The sequence below is a fragment of the Saccostrea echinata genome, unplaced genomic scaffold, assembly GCF_033153115.1.
Source record: "Saccostrea echinata isolate AGI-Se365-2 ecotype Australia unplaced genomic scaffold, CSIRO_AGI_Sech_v1 ptg000054l, whole genome shotgun sequence".
NCBI classification, from domain to species: domain Eukaryota; kingdom Metazoa; phylum Mollusca; class Bivalvia; order Ostreida; family Ostreidae; genus Saccostrea; species Saccostrea echinata.
Window position 1 is genome coordinate 40,902,382 of NW_026889803.1, and position 18,762 is coordinate 40,921,143.

Here is an 18,762-nt window from a genome sequence, read left to right on the forward strand (position 1 = left end):
TATATGGGTAGCAGTGAGTTCAATGTATCTTTAAATTGTTCTTTGGATAGACCAGTAAGATCATGACTTTGAACGCAGATTCTTGTTATAAAAGCACGTTAATGCCACTAACGGACAATTACTTGGCATCATAAGACAAGTTAACATAATTATCTGACAAATCGACAATAATTTTCTGACAAATCGACATAATTTTCGGACAAGACAAGATAATTATCTGACAAGTCAACATAATTATCTAACAAGTTGATTTAATTAAGTCAACTTGTGAAATGTTATGTCGATTTGTCAGATAATTTTAACGACTTGTTAGAAAGTTAAGCTGACTTGTCAGATTTTTATGTCGACTTGTCAGATCTTTATGTTGACATGAAAGAATTAAAATGTCGTCAACTGGATGACACAGACTGTGCCATGGACACGTTTTCATTGTTAAATTTTAATACACATGAATAAGTGTCACGTCGACCTTAATATCTGACAAGTCGACATAAACATCTAACAAATGATGGCATAAATATGCCACCATAAATATTGAACCATTGTGCAAAATGGCAAAGAGCCCAAATGTTTTTAGCTTTAAAAGCTTTCATTTTATTTTAAATTCTTAAATTCTTTTATTTTATTTTCATTTTATGTTCTCATGTTAGTTTACTTGAACCTGCGAATCTTTGATTATAGCGAGTGAGCAATTGAATAGATGCTAATGAAAAATCTTTCTCTGTCAATGAAATGTAAATGATAAAAATGTAAGTAAAAATTATAATCAAAATAAAATGACACGAATAATATTTCGTCCATTCTTTGAGAAAATACTAGATATGACTTCAGTAGTAACTTTTATTGATTAGATTCCCTTTTAAAAAAAAAAAAAATAATCAATTTTACAACCCAGAGCTTGACTTGTAATAAAAAAGCATTTCTCGTAGAATTCTCTCTCTCTCTCTCTCTATGTGTATATATATATAAAATTTACATCCAGAATATAAATATGAATCTTTCACTGTTGCGTAAAACCATGCTCATGAATTTCTTTACCGAGGCCAGAGTTACTGGCAAATAAATGATGATACTGCGAAATCAAATATCTCCTTTAAAATAGACAGTCTTTGGTAGTAAAAATGACCTTGTTGAAAATATGCTGCTCAACTTTTTCATATAAATCGTAAGGTTATTGCATCATACTGATCTTTCTACATAATACTCCGTTTCCCTAAAGAAGGTCTAAAGATGGGTGTGACAGGTCAACATGGATACTTCTGCATAGCACCTGCTCCGACGTCCTGTGTTTTCAATTTCTACTGATCATTATTAGATATTTTGAGTTGAATTTCTTTTTGTTATCGTCACATTTTATTGACAAAAAAAAATTGAACTCACGAGTCGGAAATAAAAACTTTATATGTGTGAATCTTGAACTATGACTTAAATCATGTCCGGATGTTTCATTTTGGCGACAGGAAACAAAATCTTAGCAGTTATCTTAAATTTCCTTTTAGCTCTCATGAGTGAAATGATTTATATTGACCGAAGTTCTTGGAATATTTCTATATGTCTTTATTTCTGTCATTTCAGTTGAATTTTTCCATGCTGAATTATATTGGATGCAGATTTATGCAAATTGAGTGTCATGTTCCCTTGAAGTACAGTTAACTAGAAAATAGCAAAATCAGAGTAGATTTACTTAATAACAAAAAATATAACCAACTAGTCAGGAACAAACTGTTAGTAAAATTTGCTCTTACAATTGGCACAGAGCCTGGATGCAGCCAAAAAGTGAAATCCAACTTACAGAAGGTAAAAATCACAATTCTTGAAAATCGCTAACAAAGCTTGAACCACAGGAGCAGAACGAGAATTGAATAAAGGTCCAAATTCTGTACTGGAATAAGAGTAATAAAATAATTTCGTTCAGCTTAGATTGGGTTGGAAAGGGACAAAAAAGCAATGCGACTCAGTCAGTATTGAGGTTCATGGGCCCCTGTTAAGTGTAAGTCTGTGAGTAGTTCTCTAAGTAAGTATGTGATATTCAGATTACTTTTGTTGTATGTAAACAAGGAAGGTGTGTGTATTAAAAAATCAAGGGATTTTTTCAAGTAAAATTTGACTTTATTTACAGGATTAAGGAATTATTTAGGCATTATACCATCTGTTGAAAAATAACTTAAACGTAAGTATCTTATATTCCCAAAGACAATATATTGTCGGTGAAATCTTTAGAGTGTTAATTAACACAATGAACAGGAGAACGATCTTCTATTCATTCGTTTTAATTTTTATTATAGATTTTACATACACGGTGATTTATATGTATCATTTTGAATGTTTTCTCTCTTAACAGAGAGTTATTTCTTATTAAAGGAACAATCAAATTATCGAGCAAAGTGTTCGAATGGCTTCAGAGAGTAGAGTAAACCTCGTTGTATCTGAGTTCAGAGAGGAAGTTGAAACAAATGAGGTGAAAGTAGTACACACCCCAGAAAAAATACAGGTATAAGCATTCGAACTAATTTTTTTTCTATCACATTGTACCACTTTCATACGGCGACAATTTATACACATATTCATAAATGCATATCTTGACTAATTTACTCACGTAAGTAGAAGATCTGCATACATAGCACTTTCATGTCCATGTATCGCTTTTGAATGCATTGTAAATCTTTATTAAGCTAAGAATTTATTTGCGACACCATGTTTTTTTTTCATAGAACATTTCCCCCATTTTGTTAATGGTGCAAATAATGACTGTGTCCGTGAATGGATGAATCTAGCTGCGACAATGTCATACTAACGAATTAAAGCAAGTACAATTGCTATCAGAATTTTTGAACGAGGAGAGTAATTTTCATGATAAATAGTAGAATTAAAAAAAAAACATATGTATGCTTTATTTTAACAGTTTTAACCATAACTCACAACAAATTTCACAAACGGGAAGTAATCAGACATTTAAGTTGCTGGCCATGGATCATGCAGAGGTTGAATATTTTGCGACCAAGTAATTCCATATATTCTATTTAGGCGAGTATCGAACTCACTTTTGTAAACTTATTTTTTATTCGATGATTTGAATCAAGTCAGAGATTCTAACACTTTATAAAGGCTTTTGTCGAACACTCTTTTGTAATGTTATACCTGACTGGTGCATTCTTTATAAATCAACTCAGTCCAGTTGCTTTTATTAAAAACAAACATTCTGAGCGTATTGCATTAGCAATACTAGTCCCCTACCGGCAAGTGTATTGAATCAAGTCAGAGATTCTAACACTTTATAAAGGCTTTTGTCGAACACTCTTTTGTAATGTTATACCTGACTGGTGCATTCTTTATAAATCAACTCAGTCCAGTTGCCTTTATTAAAAACAAACATTCTGAGCGTATTGCATTAGCAATACTAGTCCCCTACCGGCAAGTGTAATCTGGTTCCCGCTAAAAATTGAAAATGCCATAATTCCGTCAAAAATCAATGAAGCGGAATGAAATGCAAGCTTGATCTATAACTCATCAACGTAAAGTCACTTACCAAAAATCAGCTCAATATCTGCAAGCGTTTAGAAAAAAATTGCGGAAACCCCTGAAAAATTGAAAAGGTCGTAACCCTGCCAAAAATCATTGCAGCAGAACAAAATGCAAAGCTGATCTGTAACTCATCAAGATACACTCACATACCAAAAATCAGCACAATATCTGCAAGCGTTTAGAAAAAAAGTGTGGAAAACCAAGTGGGACAGACTGACAGACAGACAGAGGGACAGACTGACAGATAGACAGACGGACGGACAGACTTAGAGGAAATCTATAGTCCCCTCCGGTTTCACTGGTAGGGGAATAATAATAGACTGTCTGTAAGTATATACTGAATATATGAATTTTCCGATTTGTCTTGGGAAATTATGGCATTTTCAATTTTTAACGGGAACCAGATTACACTTGCCGGGAGGGGACTAGTATTGCTAATGCAATACTCTCAGAATGCTTGTTGCTGTTGGCTTTTGTTGTTTTTTTTTTCATTTCTCTGTCCTTTGCAACCTTTTATTTATCTTCAGGTTTTTCTTCAGGTTCAGATTGTCGACGCGTGTTTTTTCCTGACTTTATGGATATTTTCTCATTAATATGAAATAGTGATCATGTGCCCGTTTTACAAAAGAACTTATATGACTAAGACCAAAAACTTAAGTTGATATTAAAATTTTCAGAATCATTGATTTCTGTTATAAATTGCTTGCACTTAAAAATATCTTCCTAAATTCTTTTTAAAAAGATGAAAAACCTTTTCTAATTAAAGCAAAATAGAATGTTATTCGGAAAATAACATTTTGGTCTTAATCGTAAATTCTTTTGTAAAACGGGACTTTCGGAATTAAAAGCCGTGATTTGTTTATCTCTCGGGTTTCTTTCCGTGTCATACATGGTTGTAGGCATATATTCACTAAATAAAAAGTCCTTTTCGGGATGGGAACAGGAATCATTTCTCATTAATGTATATAATGAGAGGAACATGTACTTGGTGCAGTTAACTAAAAAAACGGGTTTTGATGTGATTTCTAAAGTTGTGGGTAGATCTTCTCTAATATTCTCTTTTATTAATAAGAAATATCATTTATTTCTTCGCAGACTTTCGATTCGGTGGATCTTGGACCTGGGATTACTGAAGTAACTAAGTTTTCCAAAGGCATTTACTCTCAAGGTTTGGTCAACATTTCATTGTTGTCAGCCAACGCCACCCAGTTGCGCAGCGCTCAGTCCAACAATGCTTACGAATATCAAACAGCAGTCATTGGTTTGATATCAACATCCATCGCCTTGCAAGTTGTCATACTTCTGCTGTTGAGCTTGTTAACCATGATTCCGCGAGATAAAAACCATACAGAAGAAATATGGTGGGTGTGGAAGTGGCTACTCAGAAGCAGAATCAAATCAGTCATTTTGTTTTTTGTATCCGTTCTCACGGCGATCAACGTCTTCATTTCAGCTTATCAAAACGTGTGATGAGACTATTTTGTTCTCAGCCATTTCCAGTGGTGACGTCGACCTGGATGCTTTTGATTTCAAATATATATGATATTTCTTTATGTATGATTTACCTAAGATATCGATAAAAGTGTTTAGTTCACCAAATTTATATTAAAGTATATAAATTATTTGGTTTCACTCGAAAAAATTAGACAAACGTGTGTAAAGTTGACCCTGATTACCAATGACAGACTTCCTGTGTGGTGCAATGTGTATATGATTTTTTGTCATCTTGAGTATTAGGGCTCTCCAGGTAAATAACACCAGTACCACTAAGACCACTCCCTCTCCTTGGGTAACCGTACGGTAAAAAAATGGGTCTAAATGAGCACTTTTTATATTATTCATCAAAAAAATTCTCGTGTGATTCTGCCCTATAAACTACATTAAATCACAGCTGAGTAAAAAAGGGGGAATAACTTCTCTCAAACTCGAAAACAAATTTTCCTACATGATTAATAGAGATATGCACAGCACCAGAACCCCTGACTCTGGTCAAGAATTCCACAAAGGTTTAAAAAAAATAACACCCTTGCTCAATACTCTGCCAAATACCTACGAGCAGAGAAGAAGATTTTTAAAGAATTAATGCATTTCACTATATAATCAACAAAGCCCCGCCCTAACAACAGAACCCCTGACCCAGGGGCCACGGGTTTCATAATTTTAGAAGCTCTCTTATCCATCGTATTCATGCACTTATGTTGTCTGCAAAATATATTGGGGGAGAAAAATCGAAGATCTAAAGCTTTTTTATAGAATTTACGAATTTTCACTATATGAACAATAAAGTCCCACTCTATCTCCTGAACACCTGATCCTGGGAACATGAATTTCATAATTTTGGTAGAGGGGTCAATGCTTATTACAACCATGCCAAAAGTTTGCTTGCTTGATGTCCAGGAGTAAAAAAGAAGCTTTTTAAAAATTGCGTTGATTTTGATGCTTTTAGCCCCACCCTCAGGCCACAGGGGACAGAGACCATGAAATTCATTATTTTTGTGCGCTTCACTCATATATGCTATTTGCCAAAATTGTTTGAGCAGTTCCAGAGAAAAAACTGAAAATGTTCAAATGTTAACGGGTGACTGACGACAGACGACGACGGACGAAAACAGATAGTAATAGGTCACCTGAGTGACTTAGGTGACCTAAAAATTCTTGTTTAATTCTCTTATTCAATTGACCTTTCAATTACATTATTCAGTGATTAATTATCATAGGGAATAGCAAAGGGGAATAACTTCTCTCGGTAGAATACAAATTAATAGAGCCCTGACCAGCAGCAGTACTAATGACCAAAATGGTCAAGATTTTCGGCAAAAAAAAAACCTTGCTTATTACAACTTTGTACTCTGTTTGCCTCCTAGAGGCCCAAGAGCAGAGAAGATTTTTAAAGAGATGCATTTTCACTATAAAATCAATAGAGCCCCGCCATAACTCCAGGCCTCAAGACCATAAACTGAGAACAGACTTAAGACAAAATTTTGATTTTGAATATCTTGAGTTTTATTTAACATATTTGCCTAAAAATTTGCAGGTTTGTATTATATTCAAGTTCAAATATATGATGAAAATTTTATTCCATTATCACAATTATTTCAAACGTTATATTGATTTCAAATTTTGAGTTAAGTCTGTTCTCAGTTTATGGTTTTGGGGCCAGAACCCCTGACCCAGGGGCCATGAAATTCGCAATTTTGGGAAAGGCACACTTGCTCATCAAAACCATGCACTTAATTTTCTGCTAAATACCCAGGAGCAGAGAAGAAGATTACCAAGAATTAATATATTTTCACAATATAATCTATGGAGCCCAATATAGCCCTGCCCTAACACTAGGACCCCTGCCCAGGGGCCATAAAATTCACAATTTTGAAAGAGGCCCCTTGCTCATCCTAACTATGCATTAAGTTTGCTTAATACCCAGGAGCAGAGAAGACGATTTTCAAAAAAAAAATAATGCAGTTTCACTATATAATCAATAGAGCCCTTTCCAACAGAACCCCTGTCCCTGGGGCTACGAATTTCATAATTGTGGAAGAGGCACCCCTGCTTATCATAACCATGCACCTAGTTTATCTGCTAAAAATACAGGCATAGAGGATTCGAAGATTTTTTCAAGAGTTTATGCATTTTCACTATATGATTACTAGATCTTCACCCTAACTCCAAAAGCCCTCACCCTGAGGCGATGCATTTCAAAATTTTGGTAAAGGGCTCAATGTTTATTACAATCATGCTAACAGTCGATGTCATTGAGTAAAGAAGATTTTTAAAACATGGTACTAATTATGATTGTTTTAGCCCAACCCATCATGCCCCAGGGGAGTAGGGGCCATGAAATTCACAATTTTTGTATCCCTTCACCCATTGATATATGTCAAAATTGGTTGAAAATGGTTTAGTGGTTGAAGCGACTGAAAATAAATACGTATAACTGTGAGTAAAATCAGTCTGCATGGGAGGATTAACACCCCCAACCTACAAACACACACACAGACACAGGCGATCCGAATCCTTTCTATTTATGCACCATGCATTTTTTCTTTTGTCACAAATTCAATTTCGTCTTCTTAGCCAGGAGTCAGTTCTGTTTGCAAACAATTTCATAGGTTATACTTTTAAAGAATGATAAAATAACACTGAGTCATCTTAGTCAATCAAGTATTCGTAAAACCAGTCATATTTATCAAGCGAGATGGGGTTTTCAGTGCAACACTGTTCGATTTTAAAAGATGATACTGTAAAATTTGTAAATACTTCCCTGTCGTATGTCTAACAAGTCTTCATTTCCTTTTTCCAAAAATTATTTTACTACTTTTTGTGTTGATAAAAATGCAACTGTATATAATACATAAGAAATCTGCAAAATAATGGATTCTTATGTACTGTATAGTTGCACTTTTCGCGGTAGCAAAGTTAAATAATAAAATTTAGTTGTAAAAGGAAGTTTAAACCTAACCCCCATCCCCACCCCCACCCCACACAATTTTTTTTATTTTGCTTGCTTGTTTAAGTTTTTTCAGATAAGTCAATAATGGTTAACAAAATACAACATTTAGCAATCAAAGCACATTGTTGATTATAATTAAACGGGAAAATAAACAAAATTCACTCCTAATTTTGTTTTTATTTTAAAAGAGTCAGTTCAACTCCACATTGTTTATCTAAAAGAGTACAAAGAACGAAACAAGCATAAATAACAATTATACCTGGTGTCATAGACTTCACAGTACCCAGTGGTAGTTCTTAAAACTGACACCCCGTGGACTGATGCGATAAAATTAATACTATGTAGTCTGTGCTATCACAATTTAACAGGGACATATAACAACAAAAGTTTAAAAAAGTGTTGAAAATTTTAGTTTGTTATGTTAATAATTTGCCAATTTATCATAAAATAAAAAAGTCATTATGTGATTCCCGGCGCGCTGTCGCCGTTTAGTTTTATGCCGTCCGACAACGTCATTCTTTCTCAATGTCCGCTCCACCTACCTCATACATATATCTTGATGAGATTCCCTGGAGTTAAGTAAAGACTTGAAACCGTCTTGTATATATGACTTTACAATGTCATGAAGAGCTGATTTCAATGTATAAAAAATTAAATGGATCTATACTTGTGAAAGCTCCTCACTTGATCATGCCAGCATAAGAGCTGCGAACGATAGTATTGTTTTCCCGCCCACCTCCAAGTCAATTTTCAAAAAGTTAACACATTTGAATGATTTTTCATAATCATATAGATATTTATATGAATTTTCATAAAACATTACTTCTTTGGGAAAACAAAGAGAGATAACTCTATATTTTTTGTAAAACTTGTGTTTTTCACTATAGAAATCAACGGAAAACAGAAAATATTTTTAAACCCCCCCCCCCCCCCCCGTGAAACAAAATTTCTTTTTACAGGTAATATGGACTGTCATTTTACAAATTCATACCAAAGCTTTTTGTGTTTCACGGGGGGAGAACATATGTCTAGAGACAAAAAACTAACTTTGAACACCCTGACTACAAATCGACATTAACTGTGTATCTCTCATCTCTCTGAATCTTTTTTGGAATTTAAAAATAAATATTTTGGATGGATTTTATTTCTTTGTAGCCCGTTTAAACATTTCAACGGTTTGTGCCAGTTTTTCCAGGGTTGAAACTTTATAGAATGTTGGAAAAAGAAACCTCTCCCCCTTTTGGACGTCATTACAAGCCCTTAATTGTTTGGACACTCCATATAAAATTTACGATAAAATTTCATTCATCTTACAGAATGAGGTAAAAATTGCAAATTTTACCGAACATTTGTGTCATACTACATGAGTGAATTAACGGGATTTTTGGATGATAAATACTCATATCAAAGAAGTTTTTTTTCTCAGTTACACTCAGGTAGAAAAAAAAACATTATCTTCGAGATAGTGTCGCCTGGTCATACCATTGCTTACAAAAACATCAACAATTTAAGTAAAAAAAATTAAACTTATGATTTATAGTTAATTACATAGATAGAAAAGATGATGCTTATTAAATATTTAAAAATTCTTTGATGTACATACAGCGGTTTTAATTTTATGACGCTAGTCCACGAACTTTTTGATAACCCCTCGTATAGTATAATATTTCGCTTTGAAAATAAAAATTAAACTGAAAGCAAATACCCCACGATTTGTACATTGTTTACGCTTTATGTACATGAAAAATGTAGCAGCAACGATGAAGTGTGCCAAGATTTTTTTTTTTCAATTGAATCGAAGACCTACCGAGCTTTTATTGAATATGAATACCTGTCTAGTATGCTTTTCAAAATATAAATTGTTTTAATTTAAAGATGTTTTTGATAACATTTGATACATATGCAAACACTTCTTATCATTCAACATGCATTTAATTCTCTGTTATCCGTTAATCTTGGATCCATTGTCAGCGAATTGAATCTTCGTGCTATCTGATTTATCAATATATTGAGGCCCCATTGTTTTAAATGTCTTAAGTCTCGTCTTGTTATAAAACTACCCAACTTGAGTTTGGACTTCAATGCGATATACGCAATGATTTAATGAACAATTCAAAATTTTATGGAAAATGGACGGACAATTTTCCGTTCTTTTCCTTGTGTGTTTCTTGATAAGCGGAATAGATGCGAATAGGAAATTTATTGACTTCAAACCAGGATATGAATATGTGTACAGTTTTAATGGATATTCGCATGTCAAAGAACTCGGAAAGTTCCTTGTCAATGCAAAGGTAATTTTTTACAAAGACATAAAGTTCTGGATTGAAATATTAAAATTTTATGATGCAAGCCCATGCCATTGGTACAGAGATATATCAATCAGGATTCAATTCATTCATATTCATTGCCACTATGGAATATAGTCATGAACAACGATACCAAGAATTTTAAATATTCAAGCATTTCATAACAAAATTAATGCAACATGCACACAATCTAACAATCTATGACTCGTCTGATTTCAGCGATATATTGTATACAGAATCTGGCTTAGTACATTGATTCAATTTTCAGGGGGGGGGGGGGTCCAACCCCACCTAAGTTTTCAGAGCTATTAAATTTATATTGTAAAGTGACAAAAGATTATCTTGACTTTGGACAACCCCCACCCCACCCCCAGGAAACGCCGATACCTCGTGATCGGTGATGCCAGCTTAGAGAGGTCCGTGTTTCCTAGGCCTAGAGGGAGTCCAACGTCACTTTTTTGGTTACTTATTATTAATAATTTTATAACTCAGGAAAGCTCACTCGTAAGCAGCATGATTTTCGTCAGCCTGCTTGTCGATGTGATGTTTCAACAGCTGTTCAACCCAGAAAATAGTGCTTTCGTGTTTGGGAAAGTTTTTTTTTTTAAATTTTTGAGTCGGAACGTACTTTACTAAAAAAAGGGGGGGTGCACCCTTGGTAATAGCAGAGACATGAATAATGAATAACAGGTAATTCATATTTGCAGGCACTTAGGAAGAAATTCAAGTTTTTTTTTGTTTTTTTTTGGGGGGGGGGGGGGGTACAGCCATACATTTTCAGTTGACAGTTGAGGGGGCACTACCAAAAATTTCCTGACAAGCAAAAAAATATAAAAAAAATTAAAAAAAAAAAAGAGTCATCATATACCGAAAATTCCTTGACAAGCAAAAAAAAAAAAAAAAAAAAAAAAAATAGGGTCATCAGACGTTTTTATTGAGGGGGCACAAGTATATAATATCTATGTTTACTATTGTAATCGGTATATCGGCAAAATTATTGGGGGTATGCCCCCCCGTGCCCCCCCCCTTCCGGTTCCTACGGCCATGATTTATAAACGATAATTTCTTGTATTACAATTATCCAATTTTGCTCTTTTAAGTTGTCTTTCAATCAATATTACTTGCTGGTATTCATCGCTTCCTCGTACTTAATTAACTGATTAATCCGGCACGCAATAAAGAAATATGTATAAGAATCGATCCGTTTATTTTCAATAATTAATGTGCATGCGTTTGAAAAATTAAGCGCTTTTCTTTGAACGGTGTTAGTCATATGAAAACACGCGCATTTTGATCCGCGCACATGCCAATGTCAGCATCCAATGAAATTGTTAGATTCAGCGCGGGAAATATATAGTCATGCTGCAATGTTTACAAAACAAGGGTCACATGTACATGTTATGTTAGCGTTGATCGGTAAGAACCTGTTGTTTTACCAAGCAAAATTCTTGTCTTTTTCTGTTTAAAATCTTTCTCTTAATCAGACTCGATCTCTTAACATATATCAGCCTGTATGTTTTCTTTCGTCTTTACGTACCATATATGTCTCTGATCAAACATATGTTATTTTAGCCGAAATATCTGACGTTTCCAGGCTTTTTTCACGATTTTGATATTTTACGTGCCAGGAAAGTGTTTTCAGAAAGACAATACCGAGTTTACGAGGGATTTAGAAATCTTTTGTTTAACATTCATTCATCATGTTCATAGAACTTGCACTTCAGTCTCTGCTACAGAATATAAGTTGAATCCACACTTTTCAAAAGTTAATTATCTTCCTTGGCCCAGTAGCTTTTTTGACTGGAAAAAAAATCTTTGCATCTTATATTTTGATTGCCTCAGGGTGGGGCTGCCCATACATCGAAAGGAAGAAAAAAAACATAAAAGATGTAGTACATTCAGTGGATTCATTGGAGCATGCCCAAATGTTTGTTAACATAAGGAGGAAAAATGTTTCTTTCCCTTTTGACCTTTTGGTTTATCCCTCAAAAGGCACACAACATTTGTAGTGTGGGTTGGACTACTCAAATTCAGTACCAAAAGAAGTGGGTGGATCCAAGATTTCCTCTTAAGGGAAGGGGGTGGACTGTATTTTGACAAAGCATGTACTAGGGCCTACATGTACAATGTACTAGGAAGACTTTGTTGAGATCCATTTTGAACAGCTGTTGAAGCAGTTGTCTCAAACAGGGGTTGTTACAGAAGACTGAAACATAGTTGTTATGCTACTGATATCACTGGTTAAAATCAGGACATGATTTTGTTATTTTGAGAATGTCAACATATATCCATTTTACCATTTCACATGTTGAAGTCACTGTAGAAGATTTGAGCCCATGACATGTACACGAGTGTTTGGTCATTTCCTGTACAGGACTCAACATCATACATTTATTGACTGGGTTCTAGGGCAACATGCATTTTGTTGGACCCAAGATTCAAACTTTGACTGAGGCTGTTAGGCCAAAGGAAAACGGTTTGGTTTGAGGGTCAACGAAACACTTTTTTTTCCCGAGAACACAGTCAATAAATGTTTTGTTATACCTTTTAATTTTTTTTCACATACATGTATCTTGTACTGCAGTTAAATTCGTTCAGTTCCATCACTGTCAAACACCAACGAATGCAAATAAGATTTAACTGATCATGCCCACAATGTGACGTAAGCGGTCCAATATCTCACCGACAGGTCCAATATCTCAATCTGCGGTCAAACATTGATTTTTTTTTATGACCGCTCAGTAAAACATTGGAAACGTTAGACTTTTTTAAGTATAGATGTATATAGGAACCGATTTTTAAAGGTATAAAAATAATGTTTGTTGGATTGTCTGTGTCCAGTTCATTATGTGATTGGACAAGTCATTCTTCAGTCACACTTGTCCGATATTACAAGTTTTTTTTTTTTAACCATTATAGAATAATAATAAGTGAATATTTTAGTTAATGTTAAACCCTGCTGTAGGCTTTTTTTTAAAAAAAAGTGTATCCTCATTCATTTTTTGGTGAACTGAATCCCAGTCAGCCAAACTTGCCAATAAGCATTCTTTGATAGTATAAAGTTTTTCTTCAAAGATAACTTTATATGGTTAATTACCGGTAATAAATCTCTCAGTAAAAAACTAACATATCAGCACAACTTTTTTTTTAGGTCGGTTACATCAATGTCGGACAAACAAATGCTGGCCAAGAGCTTGCTCTGAAAGTACACGCCTTCCACTTCTCATCTGCCAAAGATCCAAGTAGGCTTCTTATACCAGTAAAAGGATTCATTTTTATTTGATAAAAAGAACTTTTTTTTCATACAGTAAAAAAAAAATATTAAAGACGATGAATTATGCGTTGAACTGAATGAATGCGACTAGGTATTCAAGTTTATATAAAAAGATATACATGTATTGAATGAATATTTATAAATTGACAAAATGTGAATGTGTGCACTTTTAATGCTTCTAGCCATTACATACATGTACATGTACTATGTAAGTGCCTTTTTGAAAGAAAAACTGGATCCTGTGCAAACAAATTGAGTAACGCGCATTAGCGCGTTATGAAAATTTGTTTGCACACACCGTTGCAGTTGTGAGACTATATCTTTCAAAAAATAATGATTCATAGCTTATATTTACATTTTTAAACTCCTTGCATTGACTGAAAATGTGATTTATATTTAAAAATCCCTTTATTATCCTCCAAGTAAGTTACAGTTAATGGAAGAGCCAATTCAACAGTGTCTGTTCAATGTGAGCATGATTTTTGATTTTCACTTATGACGTTACACTTCCATGGCATTTGACATTTGTGACGTCAAAATAAAACGCATGCTTTAACCTTTTGACCCCCTGTCCGGGTTATGGTGTTTTGAATGCCATAGATTTCCACACATTTTATATGCAAAATACACTTGTAATGTAAATATAACAAGCATTCTGTGAGTATTGCATTAGCAATACTAGTCCCCTACCGGCAAGTGTAATCTGGTTCCCGTTAAAAATTGAAAATGCCATAATTCCGTCAAAAATCAATGAAGCAGAACGAAATGCAAACTTGGTCTATAATTCATCAAGGTAAAGTCACATACCAAAAATCAGCTCAATATCTGCAAGCACTTTGAAAAAAATTGCGGAAAACCCTGAAAAATTCAAAAGGTCGTAATTCCGTCAAAAAGCACTGAAGCAAAACGAAATGTAAACTTGATCTGTAACTCATCAAGATACACTCACATGCCAAAAATCAGCTCAATATCTGCAAGCGTTTAGAAAAAAAGTGCGGAAAACCAAGTGGGACAGACAGACAGAGGGACAGACAGACCAACAGACGGATGGACAGACTCAGAGGAAACCTATAAACCCCTCCGGTTTCACCGGAAGGGGACTAATAATGTAAAATCTTACTTTGTAGATATCCATGGAGCAGACTTGGATTTTTCAAAATGGTAAGAGTTTTGTGAATGGATTAGCTTAGTATGAACTTCCTTTGTCACTGTTTGTCCTTAATTTATCTCTCTGAAACAGACTAGTTACATTTTGATATCCTTCTTTGAAAGCTGTTTACATACGTGTGCATTCACTAAATTGAGTATTTTCTTTCGGAATTGTGCTTAAGTTTTCTGTTCCAGAGCTACTGTAGCTTTAGTTTAGCTGGTTAACCTTGAACTTTATCGCATTTGCCTGCCTTGTGAGGAAATCTATTACAAATATTTTTTTAGATGCTACTCTTTATTGAATTTGTAGGTTCTCCTTCATCATCTCTGGAAGTGGGGAGATAACTCAGGTGTACCATGCAGCTAATGAAGATCCTGAAGTTATTTCTACAAAGAAAGGCTTTGCTGCTTTGTTTGCATCCAGACTGCATGACAGAAATGAGGTAAATTTCTTTCATGTTGAAAAAATTCCTTTCCATTCATGTAATTTTTGTGTTTGGTGCTCATTTACTAATCTTTTAGTCATTTTTTATAGGTGCCAGGGATTGTTCAGAAAGATTTCTTTACGTATAGTGTCACAGAAAAAGGCCAAGAAGGTAACTATTGAATAAAAAAAAACTGATGTAAAATTTTTATAGAAAGTTGCCAAAATAAAGGTTTTTGTAGTACGTGTAGTATCATTTTGACGTTATCAATGCTTTGTTTCAAGGTGAGCATAATGCTACATACAACGTATCAAAGTCAGACACAGGTCTGAAGTTCAAGAAGATCAGACATGGTCATCCCGTTAAGAATGCCAGGGCTAACTATGAGAAGGTAACACTTAATTTTGCTCTTTATTATTTTGTTACAAAGTTCGACAAGTATCTTCTTGTATTTTATTTGTGTAATTGATTATTTTTTCAGGTGCTCTATTATCATGACTCACTTAAAACTATACATAAGGTGGACATCATTGAAGATTTTAAGTCACCCAAATCACCACCAGGGTATGTTTGAGCGCACTTGTCTGATATGTCTGGAATATTGTAGATATTTTGATTGAATTGCTGTCTTGAAGAAAATCTAACAGTATTTTATATGTATTAATAATACATTTTCAAACTTACAGGTTTGATCCATACACTGGGATGAGGAACATTCCATCAATGAGTAAACTTGGAACTATAGGTATACATATCTTAAACTTTACTTTACAACTTACCGTATATACTCGCATATAAGTCGGTCCACCTATAAGTCAGTTGTATTTTTTGCAGTTATTTTGGAAGGATTTGCCATTGACCTGCTTATAAGTCGGTACAAATTTTTGCCAGAATTGGTTGACAATTTCAAATCAATGCTCCCATGTTTTAACTTTGTTTCAATGAATATTTCTTAAAAATGACGTCAATATTTAATTTTAAATCATTAAAAAATAAGTAACACACACTTTAGATAAAAATAAAGCTATTAGAATTTATAAATACTTGTATTTTACGCAGTAATCCATGTAATTTTAAAATACATAAATGATTTAATATATAAAGACTTTGGTCAACGATAATTGGCGGGATTGCTTATAAAATACTACCTTTCATCGTTGAGAAAAATACCCATCTTTCTATGACTTGCCTATAAGTCGAACACAGAATCTTGGACCAAAATTTAACTCCCAAAACACCGACTTATAGGCAAGTATATACAGTAATCATTCAATCTGTATGCTTCAATTAAGCAGCAATGCTGCTTCTTTTTTTTCTTTTTACTACTCAGTGTTTTTATGAATAATTCTGGAAAAAGAACTTCAAAAATTACTCTATTTAGCTTTCATAATTTAGGAGAGATATTATTTTGTTTCGATCTGCTTTGCAAATACTAAAATTCTTAATGAATTCATTGCAGCCACCCCTGAGATGAGCTATACAAGTCAGGGTGGACTAATATTCATAGACAGAGAACTTGTGAAAGAGAAGTGGAAAAGACCACCAAGACAGTTGGTCACTGCTGGACTGGAAACCCAGCAGGTTGTATCACTGAGCAATTATGATAGAACAAGAAGTGAATTTCTAAAAATATGAAAACTATTGAAATCAGAAGCATTGAACTCAGCTTAAGAATTTAAATGATCTATGTATTTTCTCTTATAATATTTCAAGAAATGGATTCAATTTTTAACAAGTCAATTGGATAATTTCTTGACAGCAGAGGGAAGAAAGGCCGGGAACCTATAAAAATATCTCAAAAGCAAAAGAAGAAATATATGGAAATGTAACCTGTTTGCAACATCAAACAGAAGGTAAGAGATCAAAAGGCTGGTTTCAAAGATAACTTTTTGTGTTGTATTTCTTTGCATGTAGATCTAACAAAGCAGAAAAATATCCAAATGATTGCAAAATTACTGACAGAAATAAATGTTAACTTTTAGCCACTATCTTTGGAGGGTGCTTTCAAAATATTGTCAAGATTCTGAAACAGCTATCAGAGGATGGTCTTAGCCACTTAGCAGATCAGCACTTCTTTTCCTATAATAAGCAGTAAGTTATTCGTTAGAATCACTCGCTGTTAGATTACTTTGTTTTATAAAAATGATGTATCATAAATTGACTTTGAAAAAATTTTTACCATGAAAAGAAATGCTGTGGAAAAAGAGGTGTCAGGATATATCCTTGATGCATTTGGAGTCTTAGGAACAAAATGGACACAAAAACAGTTTGCTTTAAAAATACTGAAAAACCCAGAACCAAATTCAGACCTAATAAAGAGGATGCTAACCCACATTATAGCAGATGATGCAGCACCCAATGAGGTACTTCTCAACACCATTCATTAAATCAAAACTTTACTCAATGGTTAGCATAATGATAATTATCCATAAAAATAAGAATTTCAACATTTTGGATACAAACTTAAATGTTATTATTTATTCTCTAAAATTTCATCTTGAAACAGGAAAATAGCTTCCAGATTTTTGCTAACACTTCTATTTCTTCAGTCAAATTTTTTGTTCAAAAGCATAATTTTTAGTCACATCCATATGCACTCTATTTTATCATTCATTCAGATTTTCTTTATGTGTGCCATGTATTTGTGGAACATGACCAAAGGTTTTGTGATGTTTTGAAGGTGTTACTGAAGACACTAGAAGAAGTGGTATTCAGAAGAAATAAATACCCCGAGACCCTGTACAGTGGAGATGTACACAGCCGTCTGATGTTGACACTAGGTGCAGTATGTCAGAGGCTGAGACGAGAAGGACAGGAAGACAGGGCACATAGCATCATTGACAGAATTCATGATCAACTTGGGATGCATGGTCAGTCTAGCTTATTGTTTGGTAAAAATCCGAAGTAAATTAATGGAATGTTATAAAATAAGTATAGAAAATGAGAGGTTGTGGGCCATTAATACAAATAAAAATTATTTGGAACGCTCTGGAAAGGTAAACCTCAAATGACTTTAATAATTAGCTGAGAAAGTTAATGAAACCATTGAATAGAAATTACATTTGCTTTCTGTTTAATTTCAGATCCCTGGGAATACCGCAAGAAGAGATCCCTGATGTCTGAGGCTGTACGATCGATTTATGATCAACATAAAGTAATTCTTCTAGAGACTCTGGGAAATGCTGGATTGGATCATTCCTACCATTACATCGTGTCCCACATCAACAGCTCAAACTCCCCGTGGGTCAAAAGAGCAGCTTGTCATGCTCTAAGAAAATATGATCACAAACAGGTAAATGATGGGGTTTTCCTTTTAATTCTTGGACATTTTGTCCACATCTAAAGCTTTCTATCTTCAATCTGTTGTAAAATTTTGTACAAGCTAAACCTTTGCACCACTTGTTTGTTGTTGCCTTGGACCTAAGTCGTATGTTATAGCTCTCATTCAAGGTAAGTTACCTACAGTGTCCAAATGCAATGAGTATTAAACCTATATATCTCTGGAACATTTGCATTGAATAAATTCAAACTTTAGTAGGTTGTTGTTTTAGAAATGTTCAAAAATTAATGTAATTTTTAACTTTTTGATGTGGTTATGAATAAATTCAAAATTGAGGTGTTTTTTCAAGTCTGAGT

General features: G+C 34.0%; 2 protein-coding genes across 2 annotated transcripts in view; both read left to right on the forward strand.

The window, feature by feature from the left end:
• Positions 1-2,107: 2,107 nt before the first annotated feature.
• Positions 2,108-5,112, forward strand: LOC133205410 (uncharacterized). Its single transcript, XM_061341221.1, has 3 exons — positions 2,108-2,170; positions 2,362-2,491; positions 4,618-5,112. The coding sequence occupies exons 2-3, from the start codon at positions 2,393-2,395 to the stop codon at positions 4,990-4,992; spliced, it is 474 nt and encodes a 157-aa protein (XP_061197205.1). The 5' UTR covers positions 2,108-2,170; positions 2,362-2,392; the 3' UTR covers positions 4,993-5,112.
• A 4,989-nt stretch (positions 5,113-10,101) lies between these two features.
• Positions 10,102-18,762, forward strand: part of LOC133171988 (uncharacterized) — a 121,251-nt gene continuing 112,590 nt past the window's right edge. The window contains exons 1-14 of the mRNA XM_061306781.1: positions 10,102-10,263; positions 13,430-13,520; positions 14,680-14,713; positions 15,012-15,144; positions 15,237-15,297; positions 15,411-15,517; positions 15,608-15,690; positions 15,813-15,871; positions 16,586-16,707; positions 16,889-16,979; positions 17,109-17,217; positions 17,315-17,489; positions 17,807-17,996; positions 18,210-18,418. Coding sequence (XP_061162765.1) covers positions 10,102-10,263; positions 13,430-13,520; positions 14,680-14,713; positions 15,012-15,144; positions 15,237-15,297; positions 15,411-15,517; positions 15,608-15,690; positions 15,813-15,871; positions 16,586-16,707; positions 16,889-16,979; positions 17,109-17,217; positions 17,315-17,489; positions 17,807-17,996; positions 18,210-18,418 — 1,626 coding nt within the window. The remainder of the gene's footprint in view (positions 10,264-13,429; positions 13,521-14,679; positions 14,714-15,011; positions 15,145-15,236; positions 15,298-15,410; positions 15,518-15,607; positions 15,691-15,812; positions 15,872-16,585; positions 16,708-16,888; positions 16,980-17,108; positions 17,218-17,314; positions 17,490-17,806; positions 17,997-18,209; positions 18,419-18,762) is intronic.